This window comes from Poecilia reticulata, chromosome 7, assembly GCF_904066995.2.
Source record: "Poecilia reticulata chromosome 7, P_reticulata-male-v2, whole genome shotgun sequence".
Lineage (NCBI taxonomy): Eukaryota > Metazoa > Chordata > Actinopteri > Cyprinodontiformes > Poeciliidae > Poecilia > Poecilia reticulata.
The window spans coordinates 10,188,675-10,208,645 of NC_088836.1; the positions used below are offsets into that span (position 1 = coordinate 10,188,675).

At 39.6% G+C, this 19,971-nt stretch overlaps 2 protein-coding genes across 3 annotated transcripts; both read left to right on the forward strand.

The window, feature by feature from the left end:
* Nucleotides 1–82: 82 nt before the first annotated feature.
* Nucleotides 83–6,753, forward strand: amt (aminomethyltransferase). The gene is made up of 9 exons (XM_008423839.3): nt 83–736; nt 1,843–2,010; nt 2,164–2,244; nt 2,739–2,870; nt 3,023–3,101; nt 3,273–3,418; nt 4,198–4,378; nt 4,629–4,784; nt 5,274–6,753. Exons 1-9 carry the CDS (start codon nt 608–610, stop codon nt 5,447–5,449), a joined length of 1,248 nt encoding a protein of 415 aa, XP_008422061.2. The 5' UTR covers nt 83–607; the 3' UTR covers nt 5,450–6,753.
* A 624-nt stretch (nt 6,754–7,377) lies between these two features.
* ifrd2 (interferon-related developmental regulator 2) lies at nt 7,378–19,337 on the forward strand. 2 transcript variants are annotated; one of them, XM_008423837.3, is made up of 14 exons: nt 7,378–7,821; nt 7,905–8,037; nt 10,009–10,065; nt 14,077–14,193; nt 14,357–14,441; nt 14,919–15,043; nt 15,233–15,390; nt 15,752–15,805; nt 15,967–16,145; nt 16,838–16,946; nt 17,189–17,323; nt 17,445–17,573; nt 17,672–17,767; nt 18,375–19,337. In XM_008423837.3, the coding sequence occupies exons 2-14, from the start codon at nt 7,995–7,997 to the stop codon at nt 18,453–18,455; spliced, it is 1,368 nt and encodes a 455-aa protein (XP_008422059.1). In that variant the 5' UTR covers nt 7,378–7,821; nt 7,905–7,994; the 3' UTR covers nt 18,456–19,337. The 2 variants fall into 2 exon arrangements, with proteins under 2 accessions (XP_008422059.1, XP_008422060.1); XM_008423838.3 differs by lacking the exon at nt 10,009–10,065 and having other exon boundaries at nt 7,385–7,821.
* The last annotated feature ends 634 nt before the right edge of the window (nt 19,338–19,971 follow it).

Consider the following 19,971-nt stretch of genomic DNA (forward strand, 5'->3'; position numbering starts at 1 on the left):
CTTGGAAAATGTTAATGTTGTACAAACATCCATCCAATCATCAAGAGAAAGTCAATGTTTAAAATTGAGAATCTGTGTGGCAATAAACCCGTGATCTCCATCCAATCTGACAGAGCTGGAGCTGTTTACAAAACAAAACACACAGCTCCTGTTATCTATTTACTTATTGTTAATAAAAGAACATTATTTTTTGTTCAACCTTAAAATTACAATTTAAGTATTTGTTCATGACTTAAAATCAATGTAGTTGCAGTGTGAAGATATTCCTGTTTCCCCCTGTTGCCATGGTGATGATCTGTCACGCTAATGTGATCAGAGAGTAATTTGTTGCTCACTCCGGGACATGACCAAAACATCCTAATCCCGCTTTAAAAACGCTGATCTCCAGTGAACTAAAGTGAACTTATTAACTACGTTTCCCACAAGTCTTTGCTTCTTCCTTCGTCGTTACCTACGCTCCATGTGTTTTTTTTTTTTTTTTTTGCAATGAAAGCAGGAATCCCACGTTGTTGAGTTCAAACAGTTTGGAAGCAAAGCGGAAGTGCTAACACGGCTGGAGCATCGAGCGGGTCCAAGTTAAACACTTGAGCGGGGATCAGGCTGCAGGATGTGGGCTCGGGTTGCGGCCGCGGGCTCCGGGCTCGGGCTGCGGGCTTCCAGGGAGTGCGTGCTGCGGGTCACGGGTGCTGGATGTGCGGGGAAGACGCCACAGGAGAGACGGGATTTCAGTGCAGAGGTATGTGGAAAGCTGCAGATTGATTTCTTTTTTTTGTTGCCTTTCTGGAGGACTGTGACTGCTTTGAGCAGACCATTACATCGTGGTTTAATATGCAGAAAATGATATTTGTCTTTACAGTGCTTGAAACCATTTGGTGGAAGTGTTTCAAATGTATGTTTTGTTTGTCGTCTTTTTAGGTTCCCCAATCTGCAAGTCAAAATTATTTGAAAGATTCCAACTATTTCAAGTGCTTAATGAACGGCTAGTGACAGTTCAGTGTCAGCCCAGGCACTTTGAACCAGGGGTTGTATCCTGCTCAAATGCACATGAACCCTTCAACCCACACTCAGCCCTAAATGTCCTAATCCACACACAAATAATCTGACCAAATCTGATCACCTTTTACTAAATCAGAAATGCCTTCTGGTGACGGAGCCTGCGGAGTGTGTTTTGCACTTCAGTTCACAGTCATGTCTTGGATTCCCTCAGTGTAAACCTGGCTGTGTCTGCGTGGCTTCGTGTTTCAGTAATAACAGAATTGTGCTCTACATCAGCAGCCTGCTCATGCAGACATGATGTACATGAGTCCCAGCAGACAGAAGCTCTGTCTGCTTCACTTCACCGAGCTGCACAAAATGATTTTTATTGGAACCACGAGTGAGTCTCCGTTGTTATCAGAGCAGGCTGATAAGTCCGTTCTCCCTTCACCAGCCAGTTTAAAGGTCATCAAAAAAAAAAAAAAAAAGCTGAAGTTGGGATTGTGACAGAGCTGTGTGTCAGGATTTTGCTTGATTACATATTATCTCAGTAGTTTTGCATATCAGGCAAAATCGTCACTTTCATTCTGTTTCTACTTCCTTGCAAAACAATTTTCTCCATGTCTATTTGCATACGGTTTATAGTTGCAAAATAAATAAATAAATGCATTTCTTGCATTTTGTTTTTCAACCCCTTCTACTCCAGCACCCCTAAATGAAGTCCAATGCAGTCTGTTGGTTTCAAAGTCACGCATTTTAAAAAAAACAACAACAAAAAAAAACGTGTAGTTGCTGTGTTTTTGTTAACTCCTCTGACTCAGTTGGTCGTTGTTTTGTTTTGTTTTTTTCCTCCCCTCTCCCTGCCAGGCTGCCCTGAAGAAAACCCCCCTCTTTGACTTCCACAGGAACAATGGTGGAAAGATGGTGGAGTTTGCTGGCTGGAGTATGCCTGTCCAGTACAAAGACAGCCACATCACCTCACACATGCACACCAGGGAGCACTGCTCCATCTTTGATGTCAGCCACATGCTCCAGGTGAGGCACGCTAAAGCTCAAGTGCTCCACATTTGGCTTTGCTCGCCGGTTTGAAATCGGGACAAGACAAACGGAGATTAGCCTTTATAGAAATACATTCTTTTCGTACATTTGACCACTGTATTCCTATTTTCCTCTCGTTTCTTGAGTCAGACCAAAATCTACGGAAAAGACCGGATAAAGTTCATGGAGTCTCTGGTGGTTGCAGATATCGTAGAGCTGAAGGACAACCAGGTAGAAGAAGGATTCGCTGTTACCAGTTCTCACCTTGTAAATCTCTGTGTGATTCCAACAAGATGATCTGTCGCTGAACTACCATAACAGAGCTTTAACTGCTTTCCAAATGTCTTTCTACTTCCAAATACACGAGAACAATGCAGAAATAAGTTCTAAAAACTTTCAAAGTGCAGTCCATCTTCTTTTTTTTACTACATAGTAGTGAATAGACACTTTAGACAGCTTATCGAAGTCTTTACTGACCTTTAAATTACGAGATGGCTTTAACTTTGTTAAACCACATTTCCTAATATACAGTAGAATTCAGTTTGGCTTTCATCTCTCTCTGCATCAGGACACCGATAATCCTGAACGCAAAAAAAGATAAATCTCTAAGTTTATCATTGTTTTTGCAGAGAAGCAGATCTATTCATATCCTTACAGTAAATTCTTGAGTTTCTCTTTTAACTCTTCACCCTCTCCTCCCACTCCTTTTTCTTCTCTCCTCTCAGGGTACGTTGTCTCTCTTCACCAACGAGAAAGGAGGAATCATTGATGACCTCATCGTGACAAAGACCAACCAGGGTTACCTCTACGTGGTCTCCAACGCCGGCTGCGCCGACAAAGACTCGGCTCATATGAAGGTGAAGGAATCTGTGGAAGCTGACTGGCCTGGAATCGCCTGGGAAATGACTGATGGGTGTGTGTGTGTGTGTGTGTGTGTGTGTGTGTGTGTGTGTGTGTGTGTGTGTGTGTGTGTGTGGGTGGGTGTGTGTGTGTGTGTTTTAACTCTTAGGCCAGACTGGCAGAGTACAAAGCTGCCGGGTTTGATGTGGACCTGGAGTTCATTGACGAAGCCCTGATTGCACTTCAAGGTCAAGCACCCATTCTGTCTTTCTTTTGCTCTCCCTTCTTAAAGTATCCTTTGTTATTTCATTCCTTAATTGGTTTCATATACATTGCTTTACTTTTAGTTCTAAGACAAGCTAAAGCTCGCTCTGTGCTTCGCTCTGTGCTTAAATTTCCAAGTCTTTTTGTGTCATCAGGTCCCACCACGGCTCAGGTGCTTCAGGCTGGGCTGAAAGGAGACCTCAGTAAGCTGACCTTCATGACCTCCACCCTGGTCACGGTGTTCGGTATTCCTGACTGCAGGGTGACCCGCTGCGGGTACACCGGAGAGGACGGGGTGGAGGTGAGCATCTCCAATGCGACGCTAAAAACTTTGGATCGGGGTCTGGTTGTTCATTTCTGTCCAACATTGGGCTTCTTTTCTCAGACCTTCCCCAGAATATTCTGACTGAATGTTTAAAAAAATGTGTCAAAAGGGTCGAAAGTTGTATTCATAGTGATAAATCTTTGGACCATTCTAGTACTGAAGTACACTTCGACCTAAACCAGGGGTGACCAAATGAAATCTCTCCATTTCAACTCGAGAGATTTAAAATCTTAATTAACCAAGCTTTCTGTTTTCACTTTGACTTCATGGTAAGTACCACAAACATTTAGCAGCTCAGCGACTTGGTTGGATGCATCTTAGGTTTTTGAAGAAACAGTTTATACATTAGAAAATTCCCAAAGGTTTGCATCCACACAGCATGATGCCACACCAACATGGAGATCAGTTGTTTAAAATGAAGTGCTAAATGCAGTTTCCATGAAGACCCAAACATTTGTGGTCTTTTGTGACCAGAGCACTTTCTTGCATGTTTGGGTCTCTTGTGGCAAACTACAAAAAGCTTTTTTTTCCCCCCTACTTTTTCCAACTTTCTGTCCCATTCTCCCAAAAAGATCAGCTCTACAGAATGACCAAGTCCTAGTTGTCCTGTAAAGTCTCCCACCTGAGCTGTGGATCTCCATAGCTCCTCCAGGGTTGGTAGATGTCAGTAGTCTTTTGGGTTTTATTCGTGCAACAGAAACTTTAACATGTAGGATGTCGACGTTAAAGTTACTCTGTCTGTCTGTGTCTCCCAGATTTCTGTTCCTCGTTCCAGAGTGGTTGAGCTGGCAGAGAAGCTGCTTAGCAACAGTGAGGTGAAGCTGTCCGGTCTGGGAGCCAGAGACAGTCTTCGGCTGGAGGCGGGACTTTGTCTCTACGGCAACGACATAGATGAGACCACCACACCTGTGGAAGCCAGTCTTGTTTGGACGATAGGTTAGGTTTTTTTTGTGGTAACAGTCGACGTGTAGCTATTGAATGCATAAATGCATAATTGAGCACAGACACTCATAAGTGTGTTAAGTCGATGCATTTTTTACTTCAGCCTGAGCAAGGCGGCAAGTAATGCTCTCTCCTGCCTATCGTTTTTGGATATTTTCTAATATTTGATAAGGCCTATCTTATTGGAAACCTGCTTAATTAAACATTTTAAAAGGGCTCTGTTGGTTTTCCGTCTCACTTGCAGGGAAGCGCAGGCGTCAGACGAAGGATTTCCCTGGCGCTGACATCATTGTGCCGCAAATCAAAGCCAAGACAGCCAGAAAAAGAGTTGGACTGGTGTCCACCGGTCCCCCAGTGAGACAGCACACCCCAATCCTCAGCCCTGATGGACAGGTCATAGGTGAGGGATCGACAAGGAGCCGAGGACTTATCTGAATTTGAAATTGAGAGTAGAATCATGTGGAGAGAATCATATAAGAAAGTAATGCAACTGCATATCACTGTTAGATAAATAGAACTATTTATTTGTTAGATTAAGCATTGAAATATCTGAATCACCTTTTTGTTTGTTGTTTGAAACAGGCTTAAATAATTTGACCACTAGGGGTCAGCAAAACCCTTGCATTTCCCTAAACCGTAACTCTTCACAAAATGTACCATTTAATTTAAAAAGTCATGCATTACTTCGCATTTTTCAATTGTAAGGCAATTTATTAGCCATAGATGAATTCAAATACTTGCTACTTTCTAAATAAATGAGCAGTAATCCATTATCTGGAAATCAATGTCTGAACGTTGTTTTTCATGAGTCTATTGCAGGAGGGTTTATTAAACTAGCGTCATCACATAGTTTATTTATTTTCACTGACACCTTTCTTGTTCTTGATAGGGGAAGTGACCAGCGGCTGTCCCTCTCCCTGTCTGAAAAAGAACGTTGCCATGGGTTACGTGGACGCAGCATTTGCCAAGAACGGAGCAGCCGTCCAAGTTGAAATCAGAAAGAAAACAATCCCAGCCATCGTCAGCAAGATGCCCTTCGTCCCCACAAACTACTACACTGGATAGGAACTGCACACTGGATCATTCTACTATTCCTCTCTCATTTACTGTCATCGTCCCCTGGTGTTTAACTCCAGCAATAAAAGGCCAATTTAGGATTTAAAAATACTTTCCAATAAGGGTGGGGGAAAAAAAGCAACACTGTAAACGTGGTTGGTGTTCAGCTGTGAACAGCCATATTCAATACAGAAAACTGATAGGTTATGGAAGATGTAAAGACTGTAAGTTTTAGGCAGGCTGACTTGAATGAATCCATAGTTTGATAACACGGATTAAACTGTTTGGAATGAAAAGCAGGTGGCATGAGAGTACAGGTAGCACTGATGATGTTAGCACCTTTATGGGACCCCAATAGAAACTTTTATTTGTCAAGTCATTATGATACAAACCAACAATTTGCAGTCTACTCTTTTTGTCCCTCACTTCTTTATTTTATTTTATTTTATTTTTCCTTTCTAGTACCAAATGGAGCCATCGTCCGTGGTACACTTTATATGGACCATTTGTAAATCTGCACTCAACTTGACAACAATTAAGTACATTCCCACATTGTTCTCCTAATGGAGAAAATTTGGTTACATGACTCTAGCAAATGACATCGACCAGCTGGAGGTCACTCCAAGTCATTATAGAGTTATTGTAAAGTTTTCAGCAAACATTTTGAGTTACATATGAGATTTTAGCATTTTTATGACCATCAGTCTCAATAATCAATTTAACTATGAAGAAAAGAAAATGCTCCACTTTGGTTGAAATATGAGGGTACAACGGGAAAGATGGAGACAAATGTCACAGAACCTGACAAGCGAGACTGTGTGTGTGACTAGCAAACTACTGTTTTGTGAATTAGGCTGCAGTACATTCGTGCACGGTTTTTCGTCTTCTAATGCTGTAAATGCAAATATGCATAGAAATATTTGCATTTACAGTAGTTATGAACAAATATGATGGGGTCTGGTGTTTTTTTTATCATATAATAATAATGATGACAATGTTAATTTGTATGTTTTGATAGTATCAATTCATAAATCCAGATGGGAAAATAGCAGTCTAATTTATAGAATTTATTTAGTTTAATGTTTAATCTTTACTCTAGCCTCTAATAAAAGTAGTCAAGATGTAGTTAGAGCTTTCTATTTTAACATGAGGTTTCTAGTGGCTTGATGAAATGTACTACTGACTTGCCAACTTGAAACTATGCAACAATGCGATTAACTTGCGTTTTTATGTGCAGCTGAATGTTTGTGTGAACTTCTTAAAGCATTTTTCAGTAGAGAGTTACTTTTGAATAAATAAAATGTGCTTTTCTAGTTGCCTCTGATCGTTTACTTATTTTGCTTCTGAAATGGAAACTTATTAACTTAAGACGGGCCAATTAAGAAAATGTCTTACAGCTCTTGCCGTTATTATTTTCACTTGCAAAATATCCAAGCAGGTCCTGACCATAGGCATTTCTCATATATGGTGCCTTGCAAAAGTGCTTAAACCCAGTTTTTCATGTTTTGTCACATTTCAGTCAAAAATTATCTCGTGTGATAGACCAACACAAAGCAGCACATTCATTGTTTGGAATAGCAATGGTAGAATTTTATTTTATTTTATTTAGCTTTCAAATAAATAGCACAATTTTCTCACCTTCAACAAGAGACCAACATTTTTACACATTATTCTTTTCAAAATGCCTCAAGCTAAGTCAGATTAGGCCAAAAGGTTTGGGCCAAACATTCCCACTTCCGAATTTAATAAAGTAAAGGAAAAAATATATATATAAAAAATCTCAGGTTTATTAATCTAGGGTTTACACAATAGGAAAATACTGCTAATCTTAACTCCCCTAAAATGGGAGAGGTTCAGTTGGGTTTAATGTTGATAATTTTGTGCAGTGGAATATTACAGTCTAATAAGAGATAAGCAAACAATTTCTCCTTTACATAGAAACATGGCGTGTAGGCCAAATAAATAGGCCTGGGTAGTATGACAATAATATATTTTTTACTGAGCATTTCAAAAATAATGGTTTTGGTGTCTGACCTATCCGGAAACGGGGGATATCACCAGAACCAACCAATCTGGCAACCCGCGTAACCGGTGGGTTCAGTAGTTTCTGTGGGGAAGATGGTGGACCTGGTGACAGCAGCGTGCTCCAAACTCCGTCCTAAACACTTCGAGAAATATTTACCATCCCAACCTGGCGTTAGGTATAGATTACCCGGGGACAATCACAGATAATACACAGAAAAACTGGTAAAAAGTGGGACATATTCCGCCCTGGACAGTTCTTTTTTCCGGGATTGAAGACGGCAGAGAGTTGCAAAACGTGGTTGGTGTTGCTCGTCACTGACGCTAGGCGAAGTGTCAACAGAAGAGTTTGAAAAAAGGTGTCGGTTTCATAGTCTTTGACTCATAAACAGAAGTTTGGGCAACAGGGATAATTTAGACAGGCGTCTTTCTCTGTCTCCAGCTGTTAAATAACGGAGGAGCGGACTTGAAGGAGGCTAAGCGACGCTGCTACCTCAGCTAGCTTTGTTGTGACCCGGAGGATCTGCTCGACATGCCGCGGAGTAAAAAAGGGAAACGTGGCTCCAGTAAGCCGGGTGAGTAACAGTAGCATGGAAACCCCCGTCCACCTTTATAGACGCAAGAAAACAACAGGACGCATAATCTGAAAACAGGCTTTACATCTTTTAGTAATAATTATCATGTCCATGTGGTGACAGCAGCCTGTTGCTCTTCTGACTTCAGCGTGTAAACCTGTCATTGTTGCACCTGGCAACCACAGCGTTTTTAAGCTATTTTTTACAATTTATTACGATTCGTAATATTTGCAGAATGTTTTTTGTAAGGTTTTAGCGCGATTTTTCACCCATTACTCCTTTTAGCATAACACGTGACTTTTGATCAAACATTAGCATATTTACAAATGAATGCAGTTTTGTAAATAAAATGTGGTTTTGTCATGAATATAAATAGGTGTTTGGAGATGCACCTATTTGTGATCATTTGTGGCTAACCACCAATTTTTCAAAGCTGTTAATGCTGATTTTAGCCAATTCCGATTTCTGTATAAGAACTCTAAAAAAACAATAAAAAATATTTTTTTGACAAATGGAGAATGACTATTTAAAACAAGAAGAAACAACCATATGTTTACATTGCTGTGTTGCTCTTTTTCAGAGAAAAGCTAAACATGCAGTAAAATGCTCCACATTGGACAGGGCTATTTGCACACCTACAACTAAGCACAAATGCACAAAAACATCACTGAGACAATCTAATCGACTATTTTACCCCTCAGTAGGCTCTTATTGGGGATCAGTAGGGTAAATGCATATGCAAAAAAAAACTTTATTTAGTCCTAAAAACAAGAGTAGATTAAAATACATATCAGTAAATCAAACCTTTAAAGAAAATAAGAATTTAGAATTCGGGAAAAGATTGTGCATAATTAACTGCAGCATACCAATTTGTATTAGAAAGACTGTGGCTCCCTACCTTTTGCACACCTGAGGCTGCAGCAGTGTAGAATGTCATCATTTATTGAACTTTTTTCTGCAAGTTATTTTATAAATAACTATGTTTAAGCCTGAAGAAACCTTTTTGTCATGAATGATTAGTATTTATATTGGCACCAGACGTAATGTCACACTATGCGGATTTCACAAATATTTTAAAACAAAGACAACATGGTGGTAGAGTTGATGTTTTAAACTATTTTCCAATTTTTTTTTTATTTTTTATTATAGATCAGCAAGAATAGCAAAGCAATCTCTGTTCCTCATAGCTGACCCTGATCTTAGCTATAATATATTGTGGAGTATTTTTTTTCCATCCTTTTTTTTTTCAAATATCTCAAAATTGCGACGAAACTAATTCGTTACTACACCAACACTCGTGATGGACTTTCCCTTTAGAAACACTTTTTATCCGTACGAGGTTCATCTTTCTGATTACTCAGATATTTACAGTACTAACATAGTGTACTCTTGCATGCAGGGCTACGGTGAACTGCATATTATTTTTAGCAGCAGTGATATCATACTACTTAAACTGTGCACAGCTGGTTGTACAGTTAGGTTTCAGAGTGCTGAAAGTGGGAAAGCTGCGCGCCACGTGCAAGTCTCTCTTTTTTTTTCCTGCAGCCACACTAACAGGTTCCTGATGTTGTATGACAACGATGTGAATCTTGTTTATCCCTGGTCCAACCTGTTTGGAAAGCATGCATCTGTACACACAAACTCTATCGCATTGATTATCAACGGAAATTACGAGGAGGGAAGTCGTAAAGAAATAAACTAATGCATCTACAGAGTCATTAAATGTGGTGCTGCAGTGAGATCATGGAGCATTTGAGCACTGGTGCTCATAATGTAACGTGATTTAGAAATAAAGCTCACTTCTGCTGTTTTTCTCTCCATCATGACCATCCCTCATTTTCCCATCCTCCCCCGCCCCCCACTCTCCCCTGATTTATTCTCCTATCCAATATTTTTATTCCCCATCCACTTACGTTTGTATGTCAAACATCATTTTGGTCCTTTTGCCCGTCCGCCTCCCAACTCCATTAGGTTCTCTGCGTCAGGAGGTTCTTCAGCTGCAGCTTTCAGCTAAAGGATCGTTGAAAGGTAACTTCTCTGATTCCTAACATCAGATCCCCGTTGAGCTCAAACCCTGTGATGCCCCTCAGTGAGGTGCATGCAGTAAACTTTAACATCAACTGAAATGCTAAATAGCAATGAAACCATTTCATTTCTTCACCCATATGCCTCACTTGACATTTAACACTTTTTTTTTTTCTTACTGAAATTATTAGTCAACTTCCATATGACCTGACTAGAAGTGATGATGATGGTGAGGGATTGTTTTTTCTCTTTATAGATGGGGATGTAGAATTTTTAAAATGTATTATTTGGATTTTGGTTCCAAACGATGGCAAAAACAGCATAATTGTGGTTGGGGTCATTTTTAAAAGGCTACTGTTAGTCAAAATGTCCAGAGAGAGGCAGCTTTTACGCACCTGAGAAAATCAGGCTTTTGTTTTTTTATTTAAAGACAATGATGGGCCACATTTACTGCTGGTTGCTATTTGTAGCAAAATACAACTAGCTTACATGTGAACAGTGAACTTTTGACTAATTTAGTACAGGAAATGTGCCTTAAATATGTCTAGAATGTAAAATGTGAGCAATTTTCTCTCCTTTCTGAAAATAATACATTGTTTTTAGTTTAGCTTTTTTTCTTCAGAGTGTTAAAAGCACTAAATCGTCATTGTAATAGTTTATTTTTTAAAACTAAAACTGTCTAATGAAACTGACCTGACCCAAACGTCCAACCTATTTCACTGCTGAAACTCGAGCGCAGAAGGACTTAAAATAAGTTCCCCATTCCCAACCTGAATCCCAGTTCCTCCTGAAGCAGCTAAAGGTTCGGCAAAACAGTTTCCGGCTCCCACCAGAACGTGACTGCAGTGTGTGGCCACTGGGTGATAAGGACTTGAGGAAGGGAAGCGGGCTGCAGTGAGCTGTGTACACGTGTTGCTCGTTTGGCTTCCCTGAATGAAGATAAAATTAGAGACGTTTTTTTTTGTTTTTTTTGGCTCCAAGTGACAGTTTGCTTGTACAGTCATCTGGAGTCCCAGCAGTCGCCTTTGCCTACTGAAATGGATTTGTGGTTTCAGATGACAGGCTATTTCCCAAACAAAGCCGTCCAGTGATATTAGGGTCAGGGTCACCGACTGCCGGAGTCTTTTGTTCGATCGATGAGACGCCATGTGAGTCGTGGCAGGCAGATAACAGAGGTGTGGGTGGGTCTGCGTGGGAAGGTGTATCGCTGTATGTGGGGCTGAAGTGGGAGTCAGCAGGCAGTGATCAGGAGTTCAAGGATAACTGGAAAAACTGCCGACTGGTCCGCGCTCACAGAGCGCTTTACCTTCCCACCGAACCTGTTTGTTGATCCCAATCTCTGATTATGGAAACAAATTTTTACAGGTTCACAACAGTGATAAAGAGTATAAAAATAAAACACAGAGTGTGTCATGTAGCGTTTAATATAACAAATGAGACAAAATCATATTGTATGATTAGTCAGTTTCTCAAATTCTGATCCATTGTTTTTAAAAGCTTTATTAAAGCGGCTATCTTTGATAACCGTGCAGGAAGATAGAACAGCATTGAGTTCTTTTGTAAATTCTAGTTGTGAACCATTATTATTTATAACAGAGGAGGGGCGACTTCATAACATAAGTCACTGTTAAAAATACTTTGACTATTTTATTAAGAAAGAAAATGATAATGGAGTGTTACTAAAACGACTCGTTCCTTTCTTTGTTCTGATTTCCTAAGATTGGACGCTCAGTAGAAAACAGAAAATTAATTATTTCTATTATTTGCTGACAGTCTTCTGTCACAGTCTGAATGAACCACAAACGTAATAGGGCATGCAGTTTTCTATTAAATGATGTCTTACAGATGTGATATGTAGTTTTTTTAACGTAATGAAAATGGCTGACAGTGAATATGGTTAGTTCACTGATTGGTAAAAGCTGGTATTTTTTATTTGCATAATTCCAGTCACTAGTTGATTTAAAAAAAAATGTAATTCATGAATGTAGTTCCCTATAGTATTAGTGGATGCATTTATGAGTGGACTAATAATAAGGCAACCTACAACAATGAATCTAACACTGGGTCCGCTCAGGTTTGAAAAGCTGAACTTTCCCCTATTATCACTCTGGTTACACATTCTCATTCCAGTTATTCATAGGTTGACTATGAACAGTTTTTTTTTTTCTTTAGTCAGGTGGAAACAGATGAATAATACAAGAGGAAATGTTGCTGACGTTGTAATTCCTCTCACTTTTGTAGTTTCTGTTCAGTTTGGAGTAACTGCCGAATGTTTGTTAAAACTAAATCACCTCAGCTGGTATTTCAAATAAAATCGCTCTGCTTTCCTGCTGTATGAGTGACCTCTGAATCACTTTTCCCGTACCAGTTGATTTCAACACAGCGTGACCATTCTGGATCGTGAACGCCCAATGAAGGGGACAGATGATCGGCCTCGCTGGTCTTCAGTAATCCCACCAACAGTAGAAAGTCCTGAGCTGGCAGAAACATGAGAGTTAGCCTAGCTTAGCCTGCCTGCCTCTTCTTCCTCCAGCACACATGGCAGAGCTGTGCTGAAACAAACCCCCGGTGTGCTAATAAAAGCCTAAACCATCACGTAGTACTGCTTAATATGAAAACCTTTCCAGTTCAGCGGTTTCCAGCTATTATGTCCTGATAGTTAGCCATAAAAAAAAAACAAAAAAACACCTGTTCCTCTGGTGGATGTTATCCTGAAAGCCATTTTACTTGGTGAGTGTCATCCTTGGTACAAGCCTGGCCCAGTTTGTAGCAAGTTGCAATCATGCATGAATGTGTGTGTGCAAAATGTTATCATTCATTGTGAATTTTTGAAAACTACATATGCAAGGATTGTAGATTTTGTGGCCAATTTCTAATCACTATTAATTGTTTGTTATTCCGCATGTTGCAGATTCCAGGCTTTTTGTTTTCTCCACTTCTAAAAGTCATGGAGTTTCTGTAGAATACACCGTTTCCTTTCTAGAAGCTTCTTTGCTTCTTCTGACTTAACAGTAAAATAAACTGAATGGTTAGCGTTCAGTCTTCCCTTAGTAAAAACGTTGTCACCGAAGTGTGTTGCAGGCAGTTTGAGCTGGTAGCATCTCACTGAGCTGCATTCACTGATTCGAGAAAATGTTGGATTTTTAGTGTCTGATGAGATCATGGCCAGTCAAGATTTATGTTGTCAAATTTCTCTTTGCATTTCCATTTAATTCTAGAGTAGACAGTTTGCACTCAGTATTCATTGGGTTCAGGGTCCACAACCACCTGCGAACTGCCAAAATATTAAAACTTCAGACTCCTTCTAAAAACGTCATATTTTTATATTCCTTAATATGTATTAATACACGCAGTAGAAATAGTCTTGGCACTAGTGCAGAAGCTAATGTATAGTCTTCCTGGCTACTTTTGGGGTATTTCAAATATTTTAGATATTTGCCTGTTTATGGATTGTTCTACAGAAAAACCCATAAATAGGCTAATTTTCCATGAATAACTCGGTTATGTTCCACATAAAAAAATCTGCATACAAGATAATCCGTGAATACATAATGGCAAACGGGCGGGGTCCACTGTGTCTAGAAACCAGAAACTGACCCAGGTCGCAAGTTACACAAATTATTGAAAGGCTAATAGTTGCAAAGCAAAAGAACATAGACGATCTCCATCTTTTTCTCTCTAAGAGTAATTAACTCTTCCACTCACACTCACTCTGCAACTTTGTCTGGGTTCCAAGTCTTTTCTTGGTCCACTAAGCACAAACCTTGGTTCTACCCTCACTTGGTACCAACATGTGCTGGCAGTGAGTTTATTTTCCAAAAGCTCCTGATTTCAAACTTTTTTATTTTTCCTGACTTGTGGAAATAACAATCATTGCTGCTGATCATTGTAACAGCGTTTGTTGACTTAATCTCTCAGCCCACTTCATTTTAACTTACTACTAAAAAGATTTCTTTGTTGTTTTTTTTCCTCCAAGTGCTTCACGTTCTGTGGGTGTTTTGTTTTTGTCTCCAGGTGTTAAAAACGGGATGAAGGGAGAATCTGCAGCCAGTGACGATGAGCTGACATCGGACATTCTCAGCCACTACAGTAGCGCCAGTGAAACTGCTTCTGTCCTGGAAGAGGGCCCAGGTCTGTACAGAGACAGACATTATAGTGCACAAAGCAGGCTGATTAAATCAGAGCAGCTGATTAAACAAGTTTAGTTCCTTTTGCTGAAGTGAATATTAGATACGTTTTTTCACAACTACTTTGCGCAACATTGATCTTCTAAGTGTTCTCTGGTCATATTTAGGGAGTGAGCAGGTGGATGAACAGACTGCACAAGAAGAAACGGAAGACAAGCTCAAGCAGTGTATAGACAACCTAATGGACAAAAGGTGAAGGTTTTTATGTAGCTTATCTAAAACAGAAATGATGACAGCACAATGCTCTGCTAGAACCTGACATTATATCCTGAAAACTGATTTCCAGGACAATATATTCTGAAAATCAAAACGCTAAGAATTGGTGTGTGGAGATAAAAATGTTGTTGGACAGATAACTTGTTTGAATTAATGATTGGCAACAAGATGATGTCAAACAACTAAAGGTTTGAAAACGCAAGAGTTTATGGGCTGCAGTGTAACTATCTGTATTCTCCTATAAAGTGCCATTTTCTATTAAACTTATGCAAATATATTCATCACTCTACTGTGTAGTTTTCTTCAGCTTGTTGGATTCTGATCATCAAAGTTCTGTGCATGAAACTCTGCTTTACAATAACATATTGTTTGTTCTTCCCACAACATCAAATGGCTTTGACTGTCTCTAATGTCTCATTGTAAAGTCTCGCTCTGTTTGTCTCCCTCTTCCAGTGCAAAGACTCGTCTGGCAGGCCTGGAGTCACTACGACAAGCTTTCTCCTCCAGAGTTCTGTACGACTTCCTGACAGGCCAGCGTCTCACCGTGCGCGACTGCCTGGAGAGAAGTCTCAAAAAAGGTTCTGAAGACAAGCGAGTTAATAGATTGACATTGTGTGCCGCCATTGATGCGTCACGTTTGTTTGCGCACAAACTTTCCGATTATTTTACAGAAGCTTTGCCTGAGCTTGTTTGATGCAATATAAAACGTCGTTCTTGGTTAGGTCGCCCAAACTTGACTTTCTTCCTCTGTCCCGTCGCGTCTGCAGGCGGCGGAGAGGAGCAGGCCGCGGCCGCAAACGTTTTCACCCTGCTGTGCATCCAGCTGGGAGGAGGGGACGAGGCCGAGGAGGGCTTCAAGTCGCTTCGTCCTGTTCTCACCTCCATCCTGAATGACGGCGGTGCCAACATAGCAGCTCGTCAGAGCGTGAGTGATGCCCCCTTCTTAGCAAATCGCCCTTTAAAACGAAAGCGCCGTTTCTGATTAGAGGCTCTGGACGATAAAAAAAAAGATCAAGATGAAAATGTGGCATTAGCATTTTTAAACACATCTGCTTCAGAACATTTTATACGCATACACTTTTTTACAGACTACTTTGTTTTTAAATGAAGATTTCTGCTTCTTTTTGGATGTTTTAAAAAGAGAAGCATCACAATTGTTTCAGTTCACCGTCACTGTTTAGACAAAAAAAAAAAAAAACGGATGAAAACTTTTATGTACATTAATATGGCTTAAAAAGGAAATGTCAGTGTTTTAATGCACATCTGCTTACTTCCTGTCTCATCAGTGTGCCAGGGCTTTGGGGCTGTGTTGCTATGTCTCCACTGCAGAAGAAGGAGAGGTGAGATTTGTTTGCAACTTTTTGTGCCAACACACAACTACTCAATAACAAACCTGGGGAAAAAACACCCAAAAAAGCATCAATGAGTTTCCGATATGTTGGGTTTTGTATTTGGTTTTTGCTCAATGCACATTTTTAACATGGTGTCCGAACTGTTGCAGGACCTGGTCAAGTCGCTGGCTCTTCTGGAGAGTGTCTTCTCGTCTTCCTACCCTAACAGAGAAGGAACGCTGCCCACACACAAACCGGGTCTGCCCGGCCTTCACACTGCCGCCCTGCAGGCCTGGTCACTGCTGGCCACGCTCTGTCCCACTTCCAAACTCAGTGAGCTGCTGGAACTGTGAGTGGACATGAAAAACATGAATATTAATACGCTACATAAAGATTAATATCTCACTTTTGTTTTGATACATTCTTTTTCAGTTGAATAAACAAGTAAATGTAAAATTTGACTCAAAATTCAGTTTTTTATCCTTTGTTTTCCATCTAAAGGTACAAATTTATTCATTTTCACAATAAAAAAAATACCCACCATACTAATTTTCCCATTCCACAAATTTGTGCTTGTGGAATGTGTATATCTTATTTTATGGACAAATACTCGAAACGCACATTGCAACATCAGCCAAGATTAACAGAAATCTGTATTAAATCAAAACACAGACACCACCAAAACAGCTCACACACACTGATATTTCATCGCGCCGTCTTGAATATCACATGCATTCACAGGCTGTCTTAGAAATGAGAAGCTACTCATTGCATCAACTGGGGTTAGGTAACTTATCAGCTGGAAGACAGTTGTCCATGCCTTCCAGTGGAAGAAGAAATTTGCATCTGGACACATGAATGTCCAGATGCAATGAATGCCCAACACAGTTGAGCCTCAGACTTCAGAGGACGCCGTCCCTTGAGAGCTGAAATTTTAAACCCAGGACTTTATCTAATGCACTCCGTAGTTATTGTATAATGTCATTAATAGGTAGTAATCGTTACCAAATACTTTTTCTGTGTTCACTGTGTTCTTTGTAGGCACCTTCCTAAGCTTCAGGCCTGTCTGCAGAGCAGCGACGTCAACTACAGGATTGCAGTGGGAGAGACGATCGCTCTGCTGGTGGAGTTAGGCCGAGATATAGATGAGGTAAATGCAAACAAATACTACCTGCATGGTGGAGGATAGTGTAACTATTGGTGATGAATAATGGATGAATACTTTGTTGAATGCAAATCAATCTATTCCATAAAATTCCATTAAAATCCATTGAAATTTGGAGTTGTAACTTGATAGAATGGGGGAAAAAAATACCAAGGGACATAAATCCTTTTGCTAAGTGCTGTAAATGCATTTGACTTAGTGTCACTAACACTATGTTGCTCTTGTAGGAGTTTGAGGTGGAGGACACCGAAAGTCTGTGCGAATGTCTGAAGAGTTTAGCCACAGACGGCAACAAACACAGAGCCAAAAACGACAGGAGGAAACAGCGCTCCATCTTCAGAGAGGTGCTACATTACATAGAGGTTGGTAGATGTCTCAAGTATTTCCAACTTGGAGGCTTTGACTTTTGCTTTCCTGTTTGCAGTAGGTTTCTTCTGCATCCCTGCTGCCTCTTTAGTTCCTGACATCCAGTTTTTGTCACAGAATGAGGATTTCACTGAGGAGAAGATCAGATTTGGGGTGGAGAGCGTTTACATCGATGGGTGGATGAGGAAAAGAATCTACGATGCCTTCAAGGAGATCCTAGAATCTGGAGTTAGACACCATCTACAGGTGTTAACGACGCTCCAAGACAATAAAACACGCTGTATAGAACATTAAGGCGATTTGTCCTCAACCAACCTCTATATGCAACTTTTGTTTTGGTGCAGTACAACCAGCTTCTCCGAGACATCTTTGGCCTTGGACCTCCCCTCATCTTAGATGCTGCTACTATCAAAGGCAGTAAGATCTCTCGGGTAGAGAAGGTAAAGTTGATGCATTTTTTCACTAGCTTACTCCTGGCTCTTAAACCGTTAATACCTGTTCAGAATAATAAGTATGTTTGAAAACCGAGTTTACTAGCCATTTCATTTTTAACATTAAAACATGACCCATTAAATTTGCATTGGTTTAAAATAAAGGCTAATACATTCTCTACTGGTATGTATTGCTATTCAGTCTTAGTTTATGAAATAGTCATTTAAGGTTTCCCCCAGAAAGCTTGCTAAGCCCGGTGGTTGGGTGTTTTTGAGTTAAATGTTTAAAGTGGAGAGGAAATTTTAAAATATCACTTGATAATTATGTGTTATGGAAAGATTGGAAGATTAACACTTGAACACCAACTATAAAGTTTTAAAAGATGCAAACATTTTAAAAAGACTTTAAAAAAATAAGCTATGCTTAGCCTGGTGGGGGCACATGTAAAGCCTGGTGGCCTGCCAGGCTTATAATGCACTGGGGGAAACACTGGTCATTTCTTTTTTTTTTTTTTACCTCCTCACGTAAAAATTGTTCTTTCTGGTGAAGAAACCTTAGACCCTACAAAACATTCCTCCTAATGTAGCATAAACACTTTTTTCCCCCCTGTAACAGCATTTATTCAACTCGGCTGCCTTCAAAGCTCGAACGAAACTGAGGAATAAAGTCAGGGACAAACGCGCTGATGTCATGTGAGGGATGGACAAGAAGGGAGCGGATGAGGAACCGAGATGCCTTCGGATCTTCACCCATCACACACAAAAAGACTCAGATTTTTTCCCCTTGTGCTCTTCATTTGCTCTACAAAGAGCTTTACCTGCTATTAAGTGTTTTTGCCAGACCAGTTGTGTGGTTTTAATGAAAACATTTTGATGCTTTTTGGTTTTTGTATTAATAAGTAGCAGAACAGGGTTGAAATCTGAACCAATCATTAAAAGAATCTGATTCTGTCCAAAAAAAAAGGAGCCAAGGAAACGTTCTGCTAAGTGTCTTTACTGTACGGGATGTCCGATTCCTTGTTTACCCCCCTGAAAGCACCATGTCTCTCACCCAGCCAGAGTGGCTTCTTCAGCGGCCAAAAAAAGCTTTTTACAAACAATGCAACCTTTGAGAAAAATGTGTGTGGTGTTTGTGTGCGAGTGTGTTTTATCTGACATTAATTTAACCATGAAATAAAACACTTACCATGTGAATCCAGAAGATGCCTAATTAAAAAAAAGAAAACATTATTATTGTCATCTCTGTATTGTTTTTGCTTTTAGAAAAGAAGTGAGATTTTTCTGGTGGAAAAAAATTTGTATTTTACTGTTTTTAATTTATTATAAGAGCTGTAATAAGTGTTTTTTAAGAAACTTGAAATTATAAACTGTTTACAGAGACAACTATGGTTAAAGATGACAGAAGTTTATATAAGTTTTCTTTCCGATTCATTTTTAACGAGGGTTACCGGGTCATAAAATATTTACGTGTATGTAACACATAGCACATGTATTCAAGGACATGTGTGTATGTGAGATGAATTAAATGAATTTTATTCTCTAAACAACAATAAATGCATTCTTAGCTGCTGATCAACAAGTTTGACTACATTATTTTTAACTGATAAGTTCACATTATACATCCATCTGTTTAAATGACTTTGATTTAGTGAACTTGATGGCTGCTTAACAGTTTGAACTGGTGATAAACCAGAAGAAGTGAGAATGTTAATCCTTCTTGGAGGGAATCAAATGAAATAAAAAGCACTTCATCTACAAATTGTTTTTAGTTATTCCAAATTGTTGAAATGTTGCATTGATTTCAAACTAGTAAGTTTTCTTGGTAAAGTCAGCATAACGCTAATATGTGTGCGAATTTAAAAAGTCATACTTTTTCTATGGTTTTAAAAATCAAAGAATGCGCTGTATTAGCGTTTAAAGGTTTTTATCTTGACTTTTGATCTGAAATTATGGATATTATTTAGTGCATCATCTTTTTAATTAATGTTCATACAGAGTCCATACTGACCACATGGAAAAATGGGAGGTGGGGACTTAAAACAAATGTTTTATTGGATTAGCATAATAAAAATGTATTCAATAGAGAAAATTCAACGCGTCTTTTCCGGGAAAAGTATACATTTCCAAGTAAAGTCCCACTACCATTTTAGCAGTGGCCCATATTTATATTTAACAGAAGGAAAATGCTTTTATTTTGGTGTTTCTGCTGCCTC